General features: G+C 36.0%; 2 protein-coding genes and 1 pseudogene across 2 annotated transcripts; 1 reads left to right on the top strand and 2 right to left on the bottom strand.

The window, feature by feature from the left end:
- Positions 1-544: 544 nt before the first annotated feature.
- Positions 545-1,344, bottom strand: LOC131424535 (phosphatidylinositol-3-phosphatase SAC1-like; annotated as a pseudogene).
- Positions 1,345-1,688: 344 nt separating this feature from the next.
- On the top strand, positions 1,689-15,713 carry LOC124099073 (coiled-coil domain-containing protein 122). Its single transcript, XM_046454049.2, has 4 exons — positions 1,689-2,001; positions 8,809-9,207; positions 9,951-10,067; positions 13,607-15,713. The coding sequence occupies exons 1-4, from the start codon at positions 1,999-2,001 to the stop codon at positions 13,754-13,756; spliced, it is 669 nt and encodes a 222-aa protein (XP_046310005.1). The 5' UTR covers positions 1,689-1,998; the 3' UTR covers positions 13,757-15,713.
- Positions 15,714-20,317: 4,604 nt separating this feature from the next.
- LOC124099074 (centrin-4-like) lies at positions 20,318-20,707 on the bottom strand. The gene has a single exon (XM_046454050.1). The coding sequence runs from the start codon at positions 20,705-20,707 to the stop codon at positions 20,318-20,320; it is 390 nt and encodes a 129-aa protein (XP_046310006.1).
- Between the last annotated feature and the right edge of the window lie 4,572 nt (positions 20,708-25,279).

Genomic DNA, 25,279 nt, shown 5'->3' on the forward strand with positions numbered 1-25,279 from the left:
TGAAGAATCCAGACCCCCATCCTCCTCCTCCTTCCCGTGAAGTCACAGACTATTTCATCAAGCCATCTGATGTAAGTAAGAGACTTACATTTTATAGACATAGTAGAGTTAGCTCATTGTTAAACTTCGAAGAAAAGTCCAAAGGTGTGGAAAAATATGCTTGCTAACGGTGACTGCATCTACAATGACAATAACGAAACAGCTAGAAAAATAATTGTACTGTTTTAAATAATGAAAGAAGCTAATTTTAAAAAATATATTACTAATCTGCAACAGCTGATTAACTTAACAATGAGTATATTCCTTTTCTGTGAGCTGAATTTGGGTTATTTTTCAATTATAATATAGCTTCAAATTATAAATATAACCATCCCAACAGTAAAGAGATCATCAAGGCAATAACATCAGATCAATTTTACGTCATTACTTCACACAGAGCACAAGAGGTGCTTTTGGATAAAGGCTTTAAAAAGACAGTGACTAACTGTAGTAAAGACTCCAGTTCTACATCATGGAATCTTCCAAGCCAAGACACTTTCCACAAACACAGATTCAGTTTATCTTTTCTTTCTGGACCAATCTAGCAGTATCAACAAAATCTTTGCCATTGTAAAGAATAATAAAAAATGTTCCAATGCTTGCAACTCCCCAGAAGAGTACATAAGCCAGTGTTTCTGTCCAAGTGTCACCAGCCATAAGCAAACAGATAATGCACATTGAAAAGGCAACAACCATAATAATAGGCAAAGCCTGGAATTTCCAGTCCCTTGGAACACTTAAAGGACTAAGAGATTCTAATTCATCCACTAAATAGTTCCCAAGAAATAAGTCTATGGAATCCTGTCTGAATCCATCAGAAAAGTTGATCTTGTAATATCATTTGAGTGAGTTCCAACCATCCCTTATGAGTACTGAGTTCTCTTCTCAGTTCTGCTAAAGTCAGTCTTCAAGGTACCGGTTCCAGCATATTGTTTGGCACAAGCATTTGCTTTGTCAGCCCAGACATTTTTATAGATCTTCTCAAATTCATCTTGTTCTTCGAGCTTTTGTCCCACGTGCAAAACACCTGGTCTCTGAAGCTGGGCCTGAAGAGACCGACGAGCTAACAAACTCAGGATCACATTGGTTCTATCCTAGACAATCCATACAATTGCTGGGGAACACACCTTCCTGGTTTGTCACCACTTTGCCGGCAGAGTCTACTAGAAAATAACTTAATTCATCTTGAATTTCTGATACCTGATCCAATAAAATACTTAGTTGATCCCATCTCATACTTTTACATACCTTATGGAAGTCAAAGGCAATGTATCTGATCATTCCACTTCCCAAGGAAGACACCATTGTGCACAATTTGTTCTGTTTCTACAAAGTTAGCTGCATGGCCTTCAGAATCAATTCCTCTTATATAATAATCCACGCCAGCTCTGAAACAACTCCTCCTGGAGATGAGAATCCAATTGAAGTATTTTCCATTGATAGAACATGAGTGCATAGTAATAAAACCATGTGACACTGGAAGAGCAAAATGATGAACCTCAGGCTGAGCAGACAGTTCTCTTAGAAGATGACCATTCCATACAAATCGCTGATCTGCCCGTTCCAAGAGACTCATTTCTTGCAATTCTGGACTAGTGTTGGACAACTGCTGCAAAGTATGGGTCAAATCATATGTTGTTGAAAAGTAAAACCCATCCACACTCAAGACATGGTTTAGCATCATTTTTATTATTTTATTATTTATCATTTTTATTATCTTGTAACTGAATATCAGTTAAGTGCAACATTATCTTCTTATAAGAAAGGACATCAAAATCTGTTGCTTTCCAGATTACATGATTAAAAAATTCACCTATTTTTGTATTTTTGGTAATGATGATAAGATAATTACCTGCCACCAGATGGATTGTGCCCAGTATACGAAATATTGGTCTTGTGACAGCTGAAGGAGGAACATCTTTCGTGGCTATAAGGGTGACCTCTGTGGACACAGGGTCAATGGTAAGTATGTCATCTGCTTCATTATCACAAGCTTCCACATAAAATTTTTCAGGTATAATTTGCAGCTTCAGCCGCTCGTAAGTCATCGCCGCCATCCTACACCACCACTTCTTCTTCTCTGCCTCGCTGGCCTGCCCTGAGCCTCACCACCACCTCTGCTAATGCCTACCTGTCACCCTGGTACCCTAGCAACCGTGCCCGCCTCACCCCATCCCTTTGCCACCCCACGGAAAGAACTGAATATTTTTTTCTTCACATGAGTAGGAATGCAAGGATATCTGCCCTTTTTTCTATTCAGGAAGTTACTGGGAGTTGGAGCCAGTACAAACATGTAAGAAAAAGAAACAAAAGGTATCCAGATGAGAAAGGAAGAATGAAACTTTCTATTCACAGGTAGCATGATTATTTTCAGAAAATCCCAAATAATCTACAAGAAAGCTCTTAGTACTAAAACGTAAGTTTAGGATAAAAGATTGATATACAAAAACGAACATTGATATACAAAACAAAACACTGTATTTCTATATATTGGCAGAAACATATAGAATTCTATAATTTTCAGAAATTCTATAATTCTATAATTTTCAGAAATTAAAAATTTTGAAGCAATATCACTTACAAAAGTACCAAAACTATGCAATACTTAGGGATCATTTTGATATAAGGCTTATCAAATCTATATGTTGAAAATGTAAAATGATGATGCGAAAAATTAAACAACATTTAAATAAATGGAGACAGTATGTTGAAAATCAGCAACCACTGCGTTATGATGTCAGTTCTCCCAGGTTTACTTATAGATTAAAAGCAGTACTAGTAAAAATCCCAGAAGGTTTTGTTGTTGTTGTTTGCTTCCTTTTTGCCGCAGTCTGGCTGGGCACAATTCAAAAGCCACTTATCAAACAGAAACTAACTTTATTTTTAGAACACACACACTGTACCACAGAGTTCTTCAGGAATTCCCTCAGAGCCCAACTGCCACCACCCGCTTCCCACAAGCCTCTCAACCCCCACACTTCTCCTGCACTTGAGGCCGATTGGCTGGGTCGCATGGGCAGAGCTAAAAGAGGCCCCCAATGAGCAGCTCTGTGGTCTGAAAGGGCAAGGAAACAGCCCAATGAGCATCACTGCAGAGGAGCCAATCAGCTGGCAGCTGGCAGTATGCTGGGGCTGCTGTGAGCCAATCATCAGCTGGCAGCTGGAAGTTTGCTGGGGCCCCTTCACCTGTGGCTCTCAATACTTTTTGAGTAATTGACAGACTGATTTCTACAAGTTGTATGGAAATACAAAAGAGGACCTAGAACAGCTAAAATAATTTTGAAGAACAATGTTGGAAGTCTTATACTACTTTGGATATTTTCCAACACCAACAAACAATTTTCTGATTCTCGCAATGCCAACTTCATATTGAATAGTTCAATTAAATTCTGATATTATTTGAGGTTAGCATCAGATCTCACAAGTTAAAGGAATCATCCCCACAAGGCTTCCCGATTTCCAATGTCAATGATAATTCCCAGACCACTCATACTTCTGACCAACTGACTATAAATCAGGGGTATTTTAGTCAGTTTTTTTTAATCACTATCATAAATACTTGAGAAAAATAACTTAGAATAGGAAAGCTTTGTTTTGGCTCATGGTTTTAGAGGATTCAGTCCATGGTCAGCTGGCTCCAAGGCAGGAATGTCATGGAAGAAAGTGTGGCAGAGGAAAGGTCCTTATCCCATGGCAGTCAGAAAGCACAGAGAAAAGTAGGCTCCTAGGATGGATAGTCCCCAGAGCGTGCCCCAGTGATCTATATCCTTCCAAATGCCTCATCTTCCTTTAGTTCCTGCCACTTCCCAGTAGTCCATGCAGCTGTCTGTGGATTATTCCCCTGATGACATCAGAGCCCTCACCATCAATCATTTTCCAAAAGGCCACCTCTGAACCTTCCTGTACTGAGGACCAAGCCTTCAAGAAATGAGACTTCAGGGAAAATACCAGATCCAGACCACAACGAGGGTTTCTCATGTCTACCCCCCATCCATACTCAAGGCTTAATAATTTGCTAGAGTGAATCACAGAACTCAGGAAAGCACTTTACTTACTATTACTAGTTTATTATAAAAGATACAATTCAGGAACAGCCAAACAGAGAAGATGCACAGGACAAGGTGCTGGGAAGGGACTTGCATAGAGCTGCCATATGGAGCACACCACCTTCCCAGAACCTGGAGGTGTTCACCAACCTGGAAGGTCTCCAAAATTCATCATTAAAATTTTTTTTTATGGAGGTTGCATCATGTAAGTTGACTGATTATTAGCCTCTCTCCTCTCCCAAAAGGTGGGGGCAGTGTAGATAAGGACTTTAATCAAGTCTCAGCCTTTCTGATAGCCAGTCCCCATTCTGAAGCTCTCTAGAAGTCCATTGAGAGTTACCTCATTCCAAAACAAACAAACAAAAAACCCAAATTTTTAAAAAATTAGATAGTAGAAGAACACTTGAAAATCTTCATGCCAGGAAAATTCCTTGGAAGGAAAATTCCTAGGAAGAAAGGAAGATAGGTAGGAAGGAAAAGGGGAGAAAATGTTTGGGGTAATGGATATGTTTATTATCTTAATTATTGTGATGACTTTATGAACATAATAATATTAAAACTCATCAAATTGCAGCTTCAGTATGTGTAGTTTCTTTCATTCTACTTTGCCTCAAAAATCTAGAGCAAAGGAGCATACAAGACTGAGAAAAGAGAGAAGAGAAAGATAAAAGAGGAGGAGAAGGAGGATGAAAAACAAGAGGCTGATTAAGAGGAAGAAGAAGAGGAAGGAGTAGTGGTAGTAATTTAAAGTTGGAAATGTATTGAAGGAAAAAGATATTAAAGCTAGTAATAAAATTTAACAGCCTGTTACATTCGATCAGAAAAGAGAGGGGATGATAACCAAAGTAGTGTTCATCTCCTCTCCCTGTATTAATAAATAGAGTTGATATCCTAATGTAACTGACAGAACACTTGTCTCTTTCCTGACCATGTGCATCACTCACTTAATAAACACTGAGTACTTACTTTGTGCTAGTACTAGCGTAAGCATTGGGAACATGGTGATAAGGACAGAAAAGATTCCTGCAGCCATAGAGTTACTTTACAGTTAGGGGAGGCAAAAATTAAAGAAGTTTTCTTAAAAAATAATAAAATAATGGATAATTTTAGACACTGATGGGTTCCAAAAAATATAAAGGAGGGCAATGTATAGAGAGCAAATGTGGGAGGGGAAAGGGGGTTAAATTATATTTTGAATCTGAGAAGCCTATTTGGAGGAATAGTAATAAAGCTGAATTGTGACAAGACCCAGCAGTGTTAGAGAATTTTTTTAATGTCATGCTGGGGATTGAACCCAGGGTCTCATGATTGCCAGGCAAGTGCTCTACCACTGAGCTGTATCTCAAGCCCAGGATTGAGAATATAAGGTAGATGGAAAAATAAACAATTACAAATGCTCTTGGGAAGGAATTAGACCTATTTAATAAACAGAAAGGAGGCTAGAAGAAGGGAGAATTATAGATGAGAAAGATAGCAAAGTCGATAGGTACTAGAGCATATAAAGCCATATAAGCCACTTTGGTGAATTTGAATTTTATTATTAATGCAATGGGACACCACTGGAGATTCTTGAGCATGGAAGTAGCATGACATGATAAATGTCTTTCAAAGATCCTTCTTCCTGATAAATGGAGCCTAAGAGAAGGACAAGAATGAAAATAGGAAGATGATTAGAAATTAGGCCACACCACAAAGATTGGTCAGAAGTAAATGTGGGGATTTATGTTAGAGAACCAATTCTCACATTTTGGTGGGAAGTAGGATGTGGGATAAGGGAAATGGGAAAGTTAAGAATAACTTTATGGCTTTGGATTATCCAGGTGGAAAATGGTGTAGTTTGTTGGAATCAGAAGAAGTAAGGAGGAACATGTTTGGTGTGTGGTGCAGTTTGTACATAAGGTGTTGCCTAAAAGCTCCTGTGTTAGTGCAGGAATGTTCTGATGTGCAATGATTGGATTGTGAGAGCTTTAACCTTCTAATCAGTCCATCCTAGTGTGAATGTACTGGATGGTAACTGTAGGCAGCTGGGGTTTGGCTGAAGGAAGTAGGTCACTGGGGAAGTGCCCTGGAAGGGTTCATCTTCCCTGTGACTTCCTTCCTACTTTTCTCTGTCTACTTCCTTGCCTCCATGTCTTCCACCACTCCCTTCAACTATGTTGTGCTGCCTCACTTGGACCCAGAGGAATGGACTGGACCTCTGAGACTATGAGCCAATATAAACTTTTCCTCCTCTCCATCGTTCCTGTTGGGTATTTTGGTCACAGCAATGAAAGGCAAACAGTGTGTAACTTAAATATTTTCTGAATATATCTAACTGAGGTGTCCATTAGACACCCAAACCGAAATGTCAAGTGGGCATTTGAAATATTAGCACTGAAGACAAAAATTGAGTTTCACCAGCATATTGTACTTTTCAATGTACTTATCTTTTTGGTCTTTGTCAGAAAAAGGATTGAAGGCCTTTGTCTTTTTAATACAATACCTTCCTCCAAACATTAAAACTTTATTTAAAGAGAATGACCATATAGATAGAAAAAAGGAATGGAGATAGCCAGCAATTATTTTGGTGGGAGGATTTATAGAATTTGATGTATAGTTGTTTTTTTTTTTTTTTTTTAAAAAAGCCATACTGTTAAGTACTTTGGGGAATATAGAGTTATGTTAATTTGCATTTTTGTTCCCAATTTTTCATCCCTTTCTATATTGACACCCTTTCCTATATCATTATAATGTTCTCACATCATGGGTAGACATACTTCCACTACTTGACTCTTGAGTTTGATCATGTGACTGGCTGGGGCGGGCATTAGCAGATATGATTCCAGCAAAAGCTTTTTAAAAGCTCTTAAATAGTTGAGCTTTGGCTTTTCTGTATCTGCTATCATCATGAGAAGGACATGCCTGGGCTGACCCACTGGAGGACAGGAGACAGATAAAGTAGTAGCAAGACACCCCTGCCAGCTCAGTTCAAAGCCAACCTAAATTGTCTTACAACCAGCCAAACCACAGACATTTTTTTCTTTGGTAAATACATAAATACTTAAATTTCAGATGTATCTGTATGTTTAAAAGACATAGTACTTATAGTACATAGTATCTGTATACTAATGTAGGAGAGAAACAAAAAAATTACAAACTGCCTGACTAGAGTTCAAAATTCAAAACCAGTATTTGACACTTACTGGTGAAATGATGAATTATCTTTGTTATTCAACATCTCAGAACCTCAGTTTCATTATCATACAGAGGGAATAACAATGGCAACTGATGAGGGCACTCACCCATACCATTCCTTCTCATTTCTTAGTTTTACTTGGGAAACTGGATACAAAACTCTGTGGTTAATTCATATTTTCCTTTTTAAAAAATTCCAAGAGAAGAAACTAAATGAATATGTTTCCTGAGTAAGGGGACTTAAAATTTCTGCCTAAAAGCAATTTTGAAAGTAAGCCGCCCCAGGGCAGGGATGTGACTCCAGTGAGCACTTGCAAGGCCCTGGATTTGATTATCAGGTACAGATACACACACACACACACACACACACACACACACACACAGGTGTTTGAGATGTGATTAGAAACACCTAGCCAAGCTAGCCAATCCCCACTTCTCCCAGTCATATGAATCACCTAGCCAACCCCTTCTTTTCCCAGTCATGTCAGTCATGAACACGTATTTATTGTTGTATCACTGAGGTTTTGTGGTTCTGGCAATAGATAATTGATACAAGGGGAAATAGGCTAGGAAGGGAGGAAAAATTAGTCTTTTGGGGACATGAGTTTGCCATGGCCAAGGGCATCTGGCTATGGAATTCAAAAGTCACTTTTATTCTCCGTATCATCAGTAGATGCATAGCTGAAAATTATAAGTATGGGCAAGGTAACCCAAGGGTTATGTAGAGAGGGAGAAGAGGGAATGATGAATTACTGAACTCTGAGGAAGACCTGTGTTTGAAGAAATCACTGAGATTAAGAAGGAATGCTCAGAGATAGCTAAGGAGAATGAGGAAGAGTGGTGCTAGAAAAACTCCTTTTAAGGAGGCACCAGTTAGCTATGCCCAATGCCCTAGAGAGATAAAATAGATATTGTAGATATCTTAATACTCATTTTACAAGTGAAGAAAGGGAGGTGGGATGGGTAATTAAATTTGTTATGCATGATCACACAAAATAGTGAACAGCAGTAAGGGCTGCTGGAACCTAGGTCTAGGTCTTTTATTTTATTTTATTTTTTAGTGCTGATGGACCTTTATTTTATCATTTATTTATATGCAGTGCTGAGAATTGAACCCAGTGCCTCACACATGAGAGGCAAGTGCTCTACCACTGACCACGATCCCAGCGGGTCTTTTAATTCTTGAGTCAGGGTTTTATCATTTTTATTATATTGTCTTCCTTGACACCCATAAATATATTATTAAAATATATTATTAAATGGTTTTAATATTTTTATACATAAAATATCAAAACAAAATGATGAAATTTAACATTTAGAATTAGATGACCATTAAAAAGCAAGAAATATATAATTCTGGGAACTTTCTGAGAAAGTAGTTGTTACATTATTGCATATTTCCTTCTATTATGCATCAGTTCTTTTCTGTATCTGATTAATGTATTTATTTATGTTAAGTGATTTTCCTATATGCATTATGGATCAAAACAATTTTCCTCTCATGCTGAGTACCATGAATTAATAATGATAATGTTGAAATATATTACAGAATGAACTTCATGAGCTTGAAAAGCAAATAGCAGCCATCTCTGCAGAAACTAAAGAAACAGAAAGGCAAATTTATCAGAAGGATGCTGCCATAGAGAATTCCAGACTTCAATGTGGAAGCCTGGAATCTCAAATCAAGTCCTTATATACAGAGAATGTGAAGCTTAAGTTTGATATCGAAATGGCCCAAGAAGATTTTGAGGAACGCATGATAAAATATAAGACTTACTATGCAAAAATAAAAGCACATAAAGACAGTTTGGGGGAGATAGAAAGCCAATGGTCATTTATGATTGAACTCTGTGAAAAACGAGATCTAGTAAAAAAACTAAAGACAATGAAAGAGGAACTTATACAAGATCTCCAAAATCCAGAAGGGAACCAAATGACACAAGTACAGGTTTGAATTGTTACTTATCAAAACTTTTTCTTTCATTCTAGTATGTATTAAATAGTACATTCATCATTAAGTTAATAAAATGCTATTTTATTACATTCAGAAACTATTTTCACAATTTTTAAGAACTTGGATAAGTGCATGAATTTAGATAACAACTACCTCAAATGTGCAAATGCATAAAGGAAATATTTACAAATACATTGTGGATTTCTAAAAAATATATAGTTAAACAAAATCACAGTGAACAGTTAATCCATGTGTTACAGAAAGTATATATTCAGAGAAAGGTTGAGGCTCTAGCTTCTATGCCAATGCATCCAGACCAATTCCAACCAATTTAGTATGCTGTTATGGAAAGAGTCTGAATTAAGAATTGCACTTTAAACATCTTTTTATTTCTCTTACTATTCTTTGAAGTCAATAATAAGTACAAATTTAAAATACCATTTTTTTTTTGCTATTGAATTAAGTATCCTTTGCATTGTTGTCAGGCAAATGCCATCATAAATACCACTTTCCTTTGTCTTAATTTGTTTTTACTTCTGAGTTTTCAAAGTAAGGTAGCTTTGTTTGAATAATAGTTATTTATCCAGTATACCTATAGAAGTCATAATCTAATCCTATGTATCAAAATTAAAATTTAATTTATCTACTTTTCTTAAAATATGGCCACACTGAATGTTGCAGGTTTATATGAACCATGCCTTTCTGACTTGTATATTTTAAATTTAATAACTATACAGGAAGACATTTCAAAGCTAAAGAATGAAATTATAACTGTAAAAGAATCTATCATTGAAAAAACTTGTTTTCTTGAGGAAGAAAAAAGGAGACATGAAAAATTAACAAAAGAAATAGAGGTAAGTGTTAATTATTGAGATTTCAATGTTTTGTAAGATCAGGTTTTAAGCATATGCTACATTCATGTTTCCATAGTTTACTCTCAATTATCAAAACACCTAGAGAACAAAAAATTTTAAAATTCACTAAATAAATGCATATTATTAATAGATAGACTCCTCACTCAAAGATGTTCAAATATGTTCAAGCAAAGGAATTACTACTATTTAAATATGGCCTAGAATTCTTTCAGGTTTCATTGCACCCACAGCTTGATATCTGCTTAATGGCAAGACAGCAGAGGCTATAGTCATAGAAGATGACAATTCCTAGACACCAGATACTCCTAGAAATAAAGTGAAAGACAATGGGAATCATCCTCATTCTAAATCTCTCTGATTACGTATTTGTAATTCTCAAGAGCCAAGTTTTTTAAAAAGCAATATGTAAAACCAAAAATGAGACAAAATTCTCATCAAAAACCTGCAGACTTTTACAGTGAATTATTATTTACATGAATGGAGACAAATATGGTAAAGAATAAGCTTTTAATAGTAAAAATGCATTCCACTATGACAGCATTAATATGAAAACTAAGAAGATACCTATTTTCACTTGATTATGACTAATCTGACACAATATAAAAAGCATCTGAAGTATTAAAGATAAAATACTCACCTTTTCATGTTCTCTATAAAGAGATACCATGGAAGTACACCATAACAATAGAGAAGACAAGACTCAACTCTTAAATTTTTTTTGAAGCTGGTAAGGTGTAGAACACCTGAAGTTTTAAACACTATTTGTGTCTGTATACATTGTTAAAAGCATTTTGGAGAGGAATTTGAGATTATGTAGTACTTTTCTTATGCTGACATGTTTTATCAAGGCACAATTGTCATAAGTCCATAAATTGTAAATGTTTGATTTTTTATTTTTATGTGTTCTTTTTAGTTACACATGACAGTAGAATCCACTTTGATATATTTAGACAAGCATGGAATATATCTTATTCTAATTAGGATCCCGGACTTGTGCATGTATAGGATGATGAGATTCACTATGGTATGTCCATATCTGTACATAGGAAAGTTACATCAGATTCATTCCAGTGTCTTTTCCATTCCCATCTCTTTCTCCCTTCACTTCATTCCCGTTTGTCTAAAGCAATGAACTTCTTTCTTCCCCATCCCATTATTGTGGGTTAGCATCCACATATCAGAGAGAACATTCAACCTTAGGTTTTTGGGGATTGGCTTATTTCACTTAGCATGATAGTCTCCAGATCCATTAATTTACTGGCAAATGTCATAAAGTAATTCTTCTTTATAGCTGATTAGCATTCCATTGTGTATATATACCACAATTTCTTTATCTATTCATATGCTAATGGGCATCGAGGTTGTTTCCATAGCTTAAGTATAGTGAAATGTGCTACTATAAACATTGATGTAACTTAGTCACTTTAGTAGGCCAATTTTAACACCTTTGGTTAAAAATTGGATAGTGAACTAACTAGATCAAATAGTGGTTTCATTCCTAGTTTTTTGAGGACTCTTGGTACTGTTCAGAATGGTTGCACTAATTGTAGTCTCACCAACAATGTATGAGTGTAGGCTTTTCCCCACATCCCACCAACATTTATTGTTACTTGTATTCTTCATAATTATCATTCTGGTTGGAGTGATGTGAAATCTCAGTGTAGTATTTGCTTGTTTGTTTGTTTTTGAATTTCAAAGTGTATTTTGACATTTATTTTCTATTTGATTTATAGACGTTGAACATTTTTTCATATATTTTTTAACTATTCATATTTCTTCTTTTGAGAAGTATCTTTTTAGTTCCTTTGACCACTTACTGATTGTGTTATTTGGGTGTTTTTGGTTTTGGTTTTGGTGTTAAGATTTTTTAGTTCTTTGTAGATCCTTATGTGAGGTGCCGGTGGCAAAGATTTTTCTCCCATTCTGTAGGTTCTCTCTTCACACTCTTGGTGTTTCTTTTGCTGTGAAGAAAATTTTTTGTTAATGTTCTGTAATTTTCATTATATAGATCTTTCACCTCTTTCATTAAGTTGATTCCCAAGGTTTGTTTGTTTGTTTGAGGCTATTGAGAATGGGGTAGTTTTCCTCACTTCCCTTTCTGAGGATTTGTCACTGATATACAGAAATGCCTTTGATTTATTAGTGTTGATTTTATATTCTGCTATTTTGCTGAATTCATTTACTAGTTCTAGAAGTTTTCTGGTGGAACTTTTAGGATGTTCCAGATATAGAATCATATCATCAGCAAATAGTACCAATTTGAGTTCTTCTTTTCCTATATGTATCACTTTAATTTCTTTCATCTGTCTAATGGCTCTTGCCAGTGTTTCAAGAACTATGTTAAATAGAAGTGGTGAAAGAGGGCATCCCTGTCTTGTCCAGGCATTTGCAGGTAAATGGATGGAGTTACAGAAGATAATGCTAAGTGAAGTTAGCCAATCCCAAAAAAACAAATGCTGAATGTTTTCTTTGATATAAGGAAGCTGATTCATAGTGGGATAAGGAGAGGGAGCTTGGGAAGAATATAAGAACTCTAGATTGGGCAGAGGGTTAGGAGGGGAAGGGAGAGGGCATGGGATAATTGGATGTGATGCTCATTATTATCCAAAGTACATGTATGAAGACACGAATTGGTGTGAGTACACTATGCATACAACCAGAAAAATTGAGCTCTATATGTGTAATAAAATTGTAATGCATTCCGCTGTTGTATATAAATATAAATAAATAAAATTTAAAAAGAAACTTTTTCATGTGATACCAACCCATTTATTGATTTTTTATTTTACTTCTTGTGCTTTAAGAGCCTTATTAAGGAAGTTGATTCCTAAGATGACATGTTGAAGTGTTGGGCCTACATTTTCTTCTAGTAGTTCTGGTTTAATACCTAGGTCTTGATCCACTTTGAGTTTTTTGTGCCGGGTAAAGATAGGGATTAAATTTTATTTTACTACATATGGATTTCCAGTTTGTTTGAGTTGATTTTCATTTTGATTAATGTAAACATGCATCTGTGTTACCATCATCTAGATCAAGACATAGAACTTTCCCACCATGTCCAGAAAGTTGTTTTGTGCCCCTTTCATAGGCAAACTGCAATTTCATCAGCTGAGTTTTGAAAAGAGATTTACTGAGAAATAACTCATGTTCTATTCACCATTCAAATTATTTAATTCAGTTGCTCTTAGTATATCTACGGATTTATGCAACCATCATCCAAATTAATTTTAAGAATTTTCTTTACCTCAAAAGAAACCCATTACTTTCACTGTGACTTCTCCATCTTTCCCTGTTTTATCCCTAATTTTGTTCCACCCTGCTTTTTCTGCTTTCCTGATCTCCTAAGATTCTGTCTTTTATCATTTCCTTTCTTGCTAGAAAACTTCTTAATTCATTATCCTAGGGTAGGTCTGCCAGTGACAAATTCTTTTATTTTATTTATTTAGAGTAGGCAAAAGATCTTTCATGGCTGTTGTGTTCTTCTCAAGCCCTGTTGATGTGTGCTGTTCTCTTCACAGGTGCAACATAAGAGGTATTATGCAATTCTTAAGCGTTTACATTGTCAGGTGAACAAGCTTCAATCAAATAGAAGACAATGGCAATGGAACATTCAACAGCTGGAAAAAACTGCAGCTGAACTAAGAAAATGTGTTGGAATGAAAGAGTGACATTGCCATCAGGCAATGTGGAACACAGATCATGACAACAAAACTTTGGGGACAGAATTTTAAGAAAACCCTTTGGTTACTTAACAACCAGCTTCTACTGGCAAAGGCCTGTCTAAATGACAGATGCGTTTTCTCTTTTTTGAATCAGTTATCTGTTGGTTAAAGTACCTCCCAACCTTACAATGGATGGCACTAGATAGACAAAAGCAATGCTTACAAGAAAACAGTGGAAGGACCTTTGTGAATATTTCAAATGTGAATACTATATTATGCTTACATCTTTTTAAATACATTTATTTTATGTATTTTTATGTAGTGCTGAGGATCGAACCCAGGGCCTCACATGTGCTAGGCGAGTGCTCCACCGCTGAGCCACAGCCCTGACCCCCATTATGCTTACATTTTAACAATGTTGTATTCATTACCCTACAAAGTAAAAAATTAGAAGAAGAGAAACAATCGGATTTTCAGTAATTTAAATTGGGTTGTTTTCAAAGTTTTTATTAGATCATGCTTTTTACGACTGCCTTCATAGTAGCCCACAAATATTATTATTCACAATAATGTTGTTATATATTTAATGTTCCAGATATTTCACTCAGATTTCTCTTTTATCCAGAAGGTAACAATCATTTTTTCTTTCTTATTAAATAACATATTTTAGAGTATTGCAATACGTAATATTTTTGTTCCTTTTTCTGTCTATACATACTTTATTCTACTGTGACTAAATTAAAGTTACAACATCACGTAAAGCAAAAATACAAGCAAGTTCTTGAAAGAAGTTAAATAATATAGACAAACATTTTCATTCACTCAGGAAACATATTATGTCCATGGCAATAGGTCAAATGTTAACTTTTTCTTTTAAAATAAGTTATGGCTATTTCATGGCTCCAATGAGCCAAATACTTGGTGGCAAAAACAAAATATTAATTATTGCAGGGACTGTTTTAAATATTCTCTAGTAGGATTAAATGATTTCAAACCAACATCAACAAGTCATTTCAAATCCTTTTTCTCCTCACCTTTCTATGTGCCTGAGATTCATACTAAGTGTAGTTGATATAAAACTTGATATAAATAATCTCATTATGTCTTATCATGGTTCAGCCTGGCTTACTGTGGTTAACATTTCAAATAGCTTATTCTGTAACATAATCAGCTTTGGTCCATGACTCAGAAACACAGCTACAAATGAAAATGGTTAAACTTACAGATTGTAGACAGTACCCACTAAAGTCAGCTAGAGATAAGGCTGATATAGATTCTGATCATATAAGTATATTTTAGTATAATTTGTAGGTTAAGAGTTCTTATATTGACACTTCATAATTTTAGCTATACCTTGTAAGAGAAAAATTTTCTAAACTTTTTAAGTTTATCATGAGATTAAAAATATTTATACATGATAAATAACACCTTGAGTTGTAGTTTCAAGAAAATCCAGTGTTTAAGAAGTGACTGCACTAGTTGAGAGTTGTCAAGAGACCACAGAAAGGGGCAAATTGATCCCAGATTGCACAGAGTACAAGTTACTGGGGACTTACTGACACAACCATGGTCAAGAGTGACAACAAGACTAGTGGATCCATATCAATGTGGGCTTAAAAAGAGTGGCTTTCACCCAAGTAGAAGTATACCTGGACTTATCACAAGCTAACATCAAAGATGTCAGGCATATTCCTGGAGCTGACAGTGCTAGGGTCTGGTCGTAAAGCTCCACATACCTCTCTAATGATTTTGTTAATCTCTCATAGTCTCGGTAACTATAAGGCAAACAGGCCAGAGGTTTCTCAGAGGCACCCATGGTGGCTACAATTCAAAATGGTTGCATTCAGGTTCACTTTTAAACTAAGATAAAAAAATATATAGAGGTCTAATATACTTCAGATAATGTAGTTTTTAAAAGTATCAGTAATAATAAATGCAATTATTTTCAATATTGAGGAAGTTCAATTATTTGAGAGAAAGCATTTTTCTTTTCTCTTTCTAATCTTTAACATGATTTCAGATAGTGGAGAGTTTAATATTAATCAAGAACTAAAATATGAAGTGACCTCAAACCTAGTGAATTGGTAGATATGACATTTCAGCCCCATCATAAAGCCTAAGGTTGGAAAATTGAAGTTTTTTTATTTTTATTTCCGTATAACTGAATCTAGCTTAGAATATGAGACCTTTAGCCTAGTGTTCGGATAGACTCTCTTTTGTTACTATAACAGCATAACTGAGGCTGTTTAGTGATCAAGAAAAGAATTTAGTTAGCCCATAGGTTAGGAGGCCGAAAGTACAAATAGGATACTTTGGCACCAGCTCTGGCAAGGGCAAGGGCCCCTCTTGCTACATTACCTCATGGCAGATGGCATCATGGTGGGAGCATGTGCAGGAATGACAGATCATATTGCAAGATGGGAATCCAAAGAGCCACTGGGGACTACTTGAGGTTCTAGGAGAACTATGCAATCCCTGAGGACCTAAGGACTTTCCACTAGTGCCCACCTCTTAAAATCCCACCACCTAGACATTACCACACTGAGGACCAAGCCTCCAATATATCAACCGTATATATACAAACCATCTCATGGTCTTTCTCATGTGTTTCTTGTTTAAAACTCTCTTTGGGGTTACCACTCAGTTCATAATTCTTGTCCTCATTTTCTTCTCCTGGGAAATGGTAAGTTCCTGAGGAGTTTAAATTGCTTTGTCATCAGAAGCAAGGCTGTGGCCCAAGTGCCATTCTCTGACATCACTGGCCTCTGCAGAAACAGAATCCATTCTTCCTGGTCTTAAGTATCATCTCTGTCAATGTTATACCTGCAGTCTTTCCTCTGATAAATGAAATCTACTTCCTTGTCCAATCACAATTCTTCAAAAGCTATGATTTAAAGAATATTGTTTTTAATACATACTTTAAGAAGTATCTGTCTTCACCCTGGCCTGCTAGGTGCTACTACCGAAATGATAGGGAAAAGGTAACTAATGGAAGGAAGCAGAGGGAGGAAAAAACTCACAGTTAATATCTTAAAATATTACATATGAAATATATGTGCAAATTAGAGCTGATATCTCAAAATATTACTACAAATGCAAGCTGTGGGCAAATTAATGGACCAATGTTCAGAAATTCATATCTACTTTGCAGCCATATCTTAACAACATAGAAAAATTTTACATATTAAATCCAGTCACATTAACCATCATGGATCCTTGCATGGTGAACATAAAGTACCTACATGTTATCTTTTCAGCCGTGTTTCTTCTAGTCCATTTATTAGACATGCTATTTTCCAAAATACTACTGATATGAAAACAACACTAAACAACAGTATTGTGCTCAGAAACTGTGATATTTCATATTTGGCAAATTTTGTACTTTATTTCATTGAATTCCTAAAATAATGGTATAAGGCATACGTAATTATCCCCGGTTTATTGATGGAGGAAATGAGGCTAGACAGGTAATGCAACTTTCCTAAGACCTAATCACACAGCTCATGAGGTGGAGATAAAATTTAAAGTCCTATTTTAGTTACATGGCAATACAAGAAAAGGACTCTAAGGGTAAGTACAACTGTACTATAAATTAGAAATAATTCATGTTTATATTTTACCTGTCATTTTCATAGATTGTAAAGCATAAATGGATTTAATCAAAGAGAAATTTTATAGTTAAAAATAATCAGCACTAAAATGCATAGGTAATTCTACATTGGTGTCTGAAAAAGCATTTTGGTTAAGGAAAAGAGCATTCTGTTTATAAAAAAAAATGCTTTGGAAACTTTTGAAATTCACAAAGGAAATTGCAATTGAATTGAAACTAAGTTCCTTGTCATCTTATAGTGAATGTGGGCTTCACCACTCATCCATAAAACTTATTAAACTGCTAAATGAATAATACAGTGATTTGGTGCTATCAGAAGTGGCAGTCCTTGTTTCATAAGAATGTGTGGTTTTGATTTGTTAGTTGCTCGTATTTTACTTGCTCCTATTTTCACTATTGTACTTTATTTTTCATTACCAAGGTAATGATTACTAAAGCCAATGATCAGAATCTAGAAGTTATGTGCCTATCACAAATGACCTATGTGATTCAAATTCTAAGGGAAGTGTTTTTCTTTGCTGATAAACTTGGCATTGTAAGAAACAGGTCTTCTATATGCTATTAGCTACTATAAATAGTTTCTGTTGAATATTACTGAAAGTATGACTAAAACCAAGAAAAGTACTAATAGCATAATAGATTTAATCAATACATAGCTAAGAATGGGATGCTTCAAATTGCTTTTTCTTTTTTATAATGTTCCATTTAAATGATGGCTGTGAGCTTTAAAACTTTGGGAATTCTTTTTTTAAAAAGCATATGAATTGAGTTACTGTAATGACAGGGTTGCTGTTTACATAATCCAGTGAAGTCTGACATGCAGTAATTAGACTTCAACCTCTTAATTAATGAGATGGTGTATTCCAAAAGCAAAAACCAGAGTTTGAGAGAGAAATCATTTTTAAAAACTTCTTACCCAGAAAGCTCTGTGGCATAAAAATCATGTCAAAATTGGAATAAACACTGAAATTGCAGAAATTTGCCTGCATTGCTCAATCTCATAGCACAAGGTAATTTAGAGGCTGTGATAATACACTGTCAGTCTAAGATATAAATTTTCCAATATTTTTTCCTAAAGTAAATAAGTCAAGACACATCATCTACTTCATTTGCTAATATTTATTGTTCCCCTGACATTAGTCTACATAGAATAGACCCCTGTGATCCCTGTGCTTGTGTTGGAGAAGCCTCCTTAAGGTGTTTTCAAAACCTTTTCTCCCTGAATCTACAATCCTTCTTTCTATATGTGACATGCAAAAAATAGCAAGCCAAAAATTTGCATGGGTTGTTTGTCTTCCATGACTTAGCATTAACTAGCTGATGCACAGATCTAGCCCCATGTCAATATATATACTTGGCAGAAAATATCACAAAATTTTCTCTTTGTGCACCTTTTCCAGAGACTGACAGCCACTTCAGTTGTCTATCAATCCTTAAGGTGAGAACTATCCAAGAGCATCCCCATCCCTTAAATGTACTATTGACTTTGCTGGACAGCTAGATAACATAGGTATTATTTTAATTTGTGGTTCATACAAATTTGCATAAAACTCTCAATTCTCAGAAAGACCCATTTTTCCCTAACCCATAACTTATTTAGATTATTCATCTAAGCCTTTCAGTCTCAGTCTGTGCATGTAGTTTACCCATGCACAGGTTTAACAATTGGTGTAATTCCCTCATGTTTCTTTTATCTATTTGCATCAAAAATACCACTTCCTCATTCAGACTCTTCCTTTTTCTGTCCTTGAACATCCATAAATTGCATTACCTTCAGGCTTCAGTTCTCAATTTTTGGAACTCCAAAGCTTCATCTACTGTTCTAAAGTGAGATCCCAAACATTGAAAACAATTTCTTCATTTCCAGCTGCCTTATGCAAGAGAATCTACCGTTACTTCAAAATGCTTCACTAAGAGAAGCTTTCTCTGGAACATTGTACAATAGACACAGTTAATGTTCTGCCCAGATCCTCTCAGACCTTGTTTTCTCCTTCCCAAGCAGCCCTCTCCCTTTTGAGGCATGCTTTTACCTCCAATTGCTCTTATCTGAGACTTTCCTTGGAAGGTTTGCTATCCTCAAAAGGACTTTGCCTGGTACTACAGTTTGGCTTTGTCCTTTTTTCCTTACCAGACTTGCTTCCCATTCTGATCTCTCCTAGGAAGCCTTTAATAATAAACAACTAACTCAGGAATCTCCATCTGAGTCCACTTCCAGGAATCCCTAAGTCACCTGTGGCAATAATCACACAATGCAATCTTCATTTTCTTTTCTTTCTTTTTTTTTAGGCGCCAACTAGTTTTATTTTTTACATATTTGAAGAAGTGATTAAAAAGACAATGTTAATCAGCTTTTTTAGTCGCACAATAATAATAGAGAAAGTAATGGTTTGTTTGCAAGTTTCATTTGTATGTGGGGCCAATTGCAATAAACTTCAAGAAAAATTCTAAGTCTGTGGAACATGGACTTTAAAAAAAGCAGTTGGGCTGGGGATGTGGCTCAAGTGGTAACGCTCTCGCCTGGCATGCACCAGGCGCTGGGTTCGATCCTCAGCACCACATAAAATAAAGATGTTGTGTCCACCAAAAAACTGAAAAATAAATATTAAAAAATTCTCTGTCTCTCTTCTCTCTTCTTCTTTTTCTTTTCTCTCTCTCTCTCTAAAAAAAAAAAGCAGTTGGAATTAACACTGCTTTTACATTCATGGCTCAAGGAAGCTGTCGTGTTTTGTTTCTTTGTACGGCAGATATAACCATATTGGTAGGAGCACGTAACTTTTCACATAGACACCAAGAGACCAATCTGTATACACAAACTAAAAATTGAAAATGGATCTATTCAGACCTTACATTATTGAATCATATATAAAATCATAATGTGAATTTGTTGACAACTTCCCAGAAGACAGAACAGTATTAAAAAGCGGTCTTCTTCATCATTCTCAAAAATTCTTCCTCATTTACTTCTCCATCCCCATCACAACAGCTTCATCAAGCATTTCCTGCAGTTCATCATGGGTTAAATTCTCCCCAAGCTCCTTGGCAGCTCTCCTGATATTACTTAGTGTTATCCTCCCAGTATCATCATCATCAAATAATTTGAAAGCCTTCAATATGTCTTCTTTTTCATCTTTATCACCCATTTTTACACTTATAATGGCAAAAAAAAATTCAAAACTAACGGTGCCAATTCCTTCTTTGTCCATTTCAGCTATCATTTGTTTAACTACTTTTTTCTTTGGTTCAAATCCTAAGGCCCGCAATGCAATCTTCAATTCTTTCACATCTATGGTCCCAGAGCCATCAGCATGGAATAAGTCAAAGGCCTCTTTAATTTCTTGCTTCTGCATTTCCTTCAATTCAATTTTTGCTGCTCTTTTCTCTGAACACGTCGCCCCTCTCGCCACACCCCCCCCTCCACGCCCGCATTGCTAGGGCCGCCCCCAATCTTCATTTTCAAGAGATGACTATTGTTCTATTCTTCTTTCTCCCTCACCCCAGATCAATTCCACTCACAGCAACAGCCAAAATTAAAAAGCAAAAGAAAAAGGACGACATGATAAGAAATAAATGAAGGAATAAGTTAGGAAAAACTTCAGTACCTTGGAAAACTAATCACGGTTCCTCCCCCATTTGCAGAAATTTGATAAAATTTATTTACTTTTTTAAACAAACATGCCAAAAGACCCAAATTTTATTACATGTGTTTAGTCCACCAAAGTACATATTACCTATCAAAATAATAAATCACTATTTTGTATTATGAATCTTTTTTATGTTAATGCCCTTAGGAACCACCACGTTGCTACAAACAACACATTCAATAAATAAATCTTGCTTCTGTAACTCAGGGGTGAAAGCTTAGAATATTTTTTCAACTGTGTTGAGGTCATATGACATTAAACAATTTACTAGAAGACCCAAACAACCAGACAAAAAGTTTATATTTGAGGAAAATCTTCTGGCTGCTTTCAATTCCAACTAGAAGACAAAGACAGGGACAGGGACACGAGTAAATCATGTGCATATCCACAGAACTTATGTCATAATCTAATCATCCTCTTTCTCACAGACCATTCTGTCCTATCTTTTTTATGTTTAAAAATTAGCAGTTCCCCCTTTTCTCATTCATGTTCCAGCTCAAGAACACTAGAGTAACCACTTGATACAGATCAAGAGCTATGAACTCAGAAAATGACAAGGAAAATGGAACTACAGGACAAAACATTGTAAAATATCATAGTATGACTATGCAGTTGTCAGCATTTATCACCACAGTTACAGACAATTTATAGTAACTTTAAAAGCATTTGTTATTGGGCTGGGATGTAACTCAGAGATAGTGTACTTGCTTTCCATGGGTTCAATCCTTAGCGCCACAGAGGTGTGGAGGGGAGAGTTCTTATTGTCAATACCAAACACTACCTTCCTGAAATCTTTATGCTGTCAAAACTTAATATTAGTAATAATTTATCAAAAACAACAGTGATGTGAAAATCGTTTTATTTTTTGTGAACATCAATTTAACTTTTTTTGCTCAATTTAACTCTTTCTCCCTCATCCCAGATCAATTCCACTCACAATAATCATAAACATTGATGTTGCTAGCCCTCAAAATTTGTAGCTTATATATAAATAATTTTAAACTGCTACACAACGTCACATACATGCAAAAGTAGGGGACAGCCATAGGAGAAGATTTTTAATATCAACTTTTGTTATATAGCCTCAAAAAGTTCACTAACCATGAATTAGGTTTGAAAACAGAAAATTGATGATGAAAACCTCTTAAACATTTCACGTTATAAGTCCTCTGTGTTAGGTATCTGCAGAAATAAGAATGAGACGATTCTTTCCATTCTAGAGGCCAACTTAGATGCCAAGAGAGATACACTCATGTATATAAAAGATTCAAATAAATTGTAGAACTTCCTGTAACAGAAGAATAAACCAAGCCCTTCTTTTATTTTGGAAACACAAAATAAGGAGCAATATATTCCAAGTGGGGAGGGGTTGATTAAAAGAAGAGATGACTTTTGAAGTTTGCTTTAAAACAGATTCTCATTCTTAAAGTTCTTATAGTAGATGTTTCCACTCATTAGACTTTGAAAGTTCCTATTTTATTCCCATATATCTGTGCCAGCTAACAGACAACTGGCGAAGAATAATGTTCTGATGTCTGCTGAGTGAATTCATGAATAAGATAACCAAAAAAAAAACAGTCATTCAAACACAGTTTCTACCAAAATCTCCCAAGCTTTCTAACTGAAATCTCTCCTAGATATGATTTTATTGGTGTAGTATTTCCTGATTAAATTTCTTAAAAATTGAGCATGTAATGCCTTTTTCTAAAAAGAAAGAAATTTTTAAAATCTTTCCATGGCCACAAAATCAGTTCCATGAGTGAATAGTAAACATTTTTTTTTAAATTAGAGTGTTATAGTTATAAATAGAAGTTGGGTTTATTTTGACAAAATTACACATGCATGGACTTTGATTTCCTCCATTGCAATAACCTTTTCCTCCCCTTCTCCCTCCCCCTATTCTACGGATCTTTCTTTCATTCATTTATTTATTTTTGATTTGTGTTTTCTGAATGTACATAAAGGTGCAATTCCCTTTGCTGTGTGTGTGTATGTATCAGATTTTGTTAAATTGATTTCTCATTTTCTCTTTCCCATCCTATCCCTCTTCCCTCCCTCTTAATTTTGTACTCCACTCATCTTGCCTACATCTTTATAATATCAGATCCTCCCATCACTTCTTTCCCTTCTTTTGCTCTAGCTTCCACATAGAAAACATTAGATCCTTGATTTTCTACATTTTGCCTATTTCACTTAGAATGATGTTCTCCATTTCCATCTACTTACCGACAAACACTGTAATTTCATTCTTCTTTATGACTGAGTAAAACTCCATTGTGTATGTGTTCCACATTTTCTTAATCCATTCACCTATGGATGGGCATTTGGGCTGATTCCATAATTTGGCTCTTGTGAACTGTCCTGCTAGAAATATTGAAGTGACTGTACCTTTACAATAAGTTGATTTTAGTTCTTCTGAATAAATACCAAAGAGTGGGATAGATGGATCCTATGATATGATGGTTCTATTCTTACATTTTTGAGGAATCTTTATACTGCATTCCTGAATGATTACACTAATTTGCAGTCCCACTAACAATGTATGAGCAACCTTTTGTCCCACATCTTTGCCAACATTTATTGTTACTATTCGAAGTTGATCATTGTCATTCACCACATTGATGCTAAACCTTACTGTAGTTTTGATATGTATTTACCTGATTAATAGAGATGTTGAATATTTCTCTTCTTCTTGGCATCTGACCATTTTCTCTCTGGTAAGGATCTTCATAACTCTCTTGCTTGCTTACAATTCTAGTTCCTTATTTCAATTATTCAATTATTCACCTCTCCTGTGAAACACTACAGCACAGGGACCAAAATCCCCTCATTTAACATTGAACTACATATTGTTTGGCACTGGCTTGACTATCCACCATTATCTGAAACTCAGTGTATTCAAAATGCCTGAGCTCTGTCTCCTCTCCAGCTTTCCTGATTCCTTCAATATTCTGCCATTTGCCAAACACTCAAACTAGAAACGTCCATAGTATCTGCCTCCGTGACCCACACTCAGCCAGTCTCCATCAGCTCACACCCAGTCATTATCTCAGCTTCATAGTTGCCCCACTTCACTGGGGGGGGAGGGTCTTTCCCCCACTATCCACCTCTCTTAAGTCCACCTTCCTAATACAGCCTGAGCATCAAACCTTTCCTATGCAATGAGCTTCAGCAACTGCCAGTCTTAGGGAACATGAAGACCTCACTGGGCTTTCACACAGTCTGCTTTCTCCTCTGCCTGTAGCTCCTTATTGAGCCACTGCCCAAAGAGACCTTTGCTTTGGTCAGGTTCCTCGTACAACAGACTAAAGGATGCACTGAGGACAGAACAGTGTTGCCTAGAAGGCGAGTTTCCTTTGCTTTTTTTTTTTATTTTTGATACTAAGGGGTGCTTAATCACTGACCCACAACCCCAGCCCTTTTTTAATATTTTTTTAGACACAGAGTCTCACTGAGTTGCTAAGTGCCTTGCTGAGGCTGACTTTGAACTTCCTCCATCAGCTTCCTGAGTCCTTAGGATTACAGGTGGGTGCCATCACACCTGGCTCCTTCACTTTTAGAAATGCCCCGTGTCAGCAATTCTGTGCTGAAACTAACCAATACTCTATTTTCTGCAATTTGCTAGCCCACACGTTTCTATGCTTAGACTCAGAACTCACCCCCACCTCTGCTCTAGCATGAGCTCAGCTACCTCCTTGGGATGGTTGGTGTTGAGCCTGGATTTGCTCTTGGGGCTTTGTGATTAGCTGGGTTTTCTTACTGCTCCTGTGGCAACTGCTCCCAGGTCATCACTGTATTTGTGGTGATCCAAGCTGTGGCACAAATCTTCCTTTTATTAGGGAAACACATCGTGATCATTCTTTTAGGTATGTTTGCAGTCGTGTTTTTTGGAATGCAATGCTGGAATGCCTCTCCCTCATCTTTTAACTATCTAAGTACATCTATTTAAAAAGCACAGCCTAAGCTTCAACTCCTTGGCTTATAAAATTCATCAGCACAGACACCTCTCCTGTGAAACACTACAGCACAGGGGCCCAAATCCCCTCATTTAATATTGAACTATACATTGTTTGGCACTTGCTGCTAGTTCACAATTTTCAGCTTTGTCTCCCCAAGTATATAGTCTAATCTCGTGAAGAATAAAAACCATGATGGGTATTCTGGTATTTCCCTGTAGGGCCTACCTTGGCAGGTCCACAGTAAGTGCTGCACCAGAACAAGCTGGCTAATGATTTTCAAAGGACTCAAATATCTATTATTTGTCCAGAACCTCTTGAA

This window comes from Marmota monax, unplaced genomic scaffold (assembly GCF_021218885.2).
Source record: "Marmota monax isolate L192 unplaced genomic scaffold, Marmota_monax_Labrador192_F-V1.1 WCK01_AAM20220418_F8-fsc00011, whole genome shotgun sequence".
NCBI lineage: Eukaryota > Metazoa > Chordata > Mammalia > Rodentia > Sciuridae > Marmota > Marmota monax.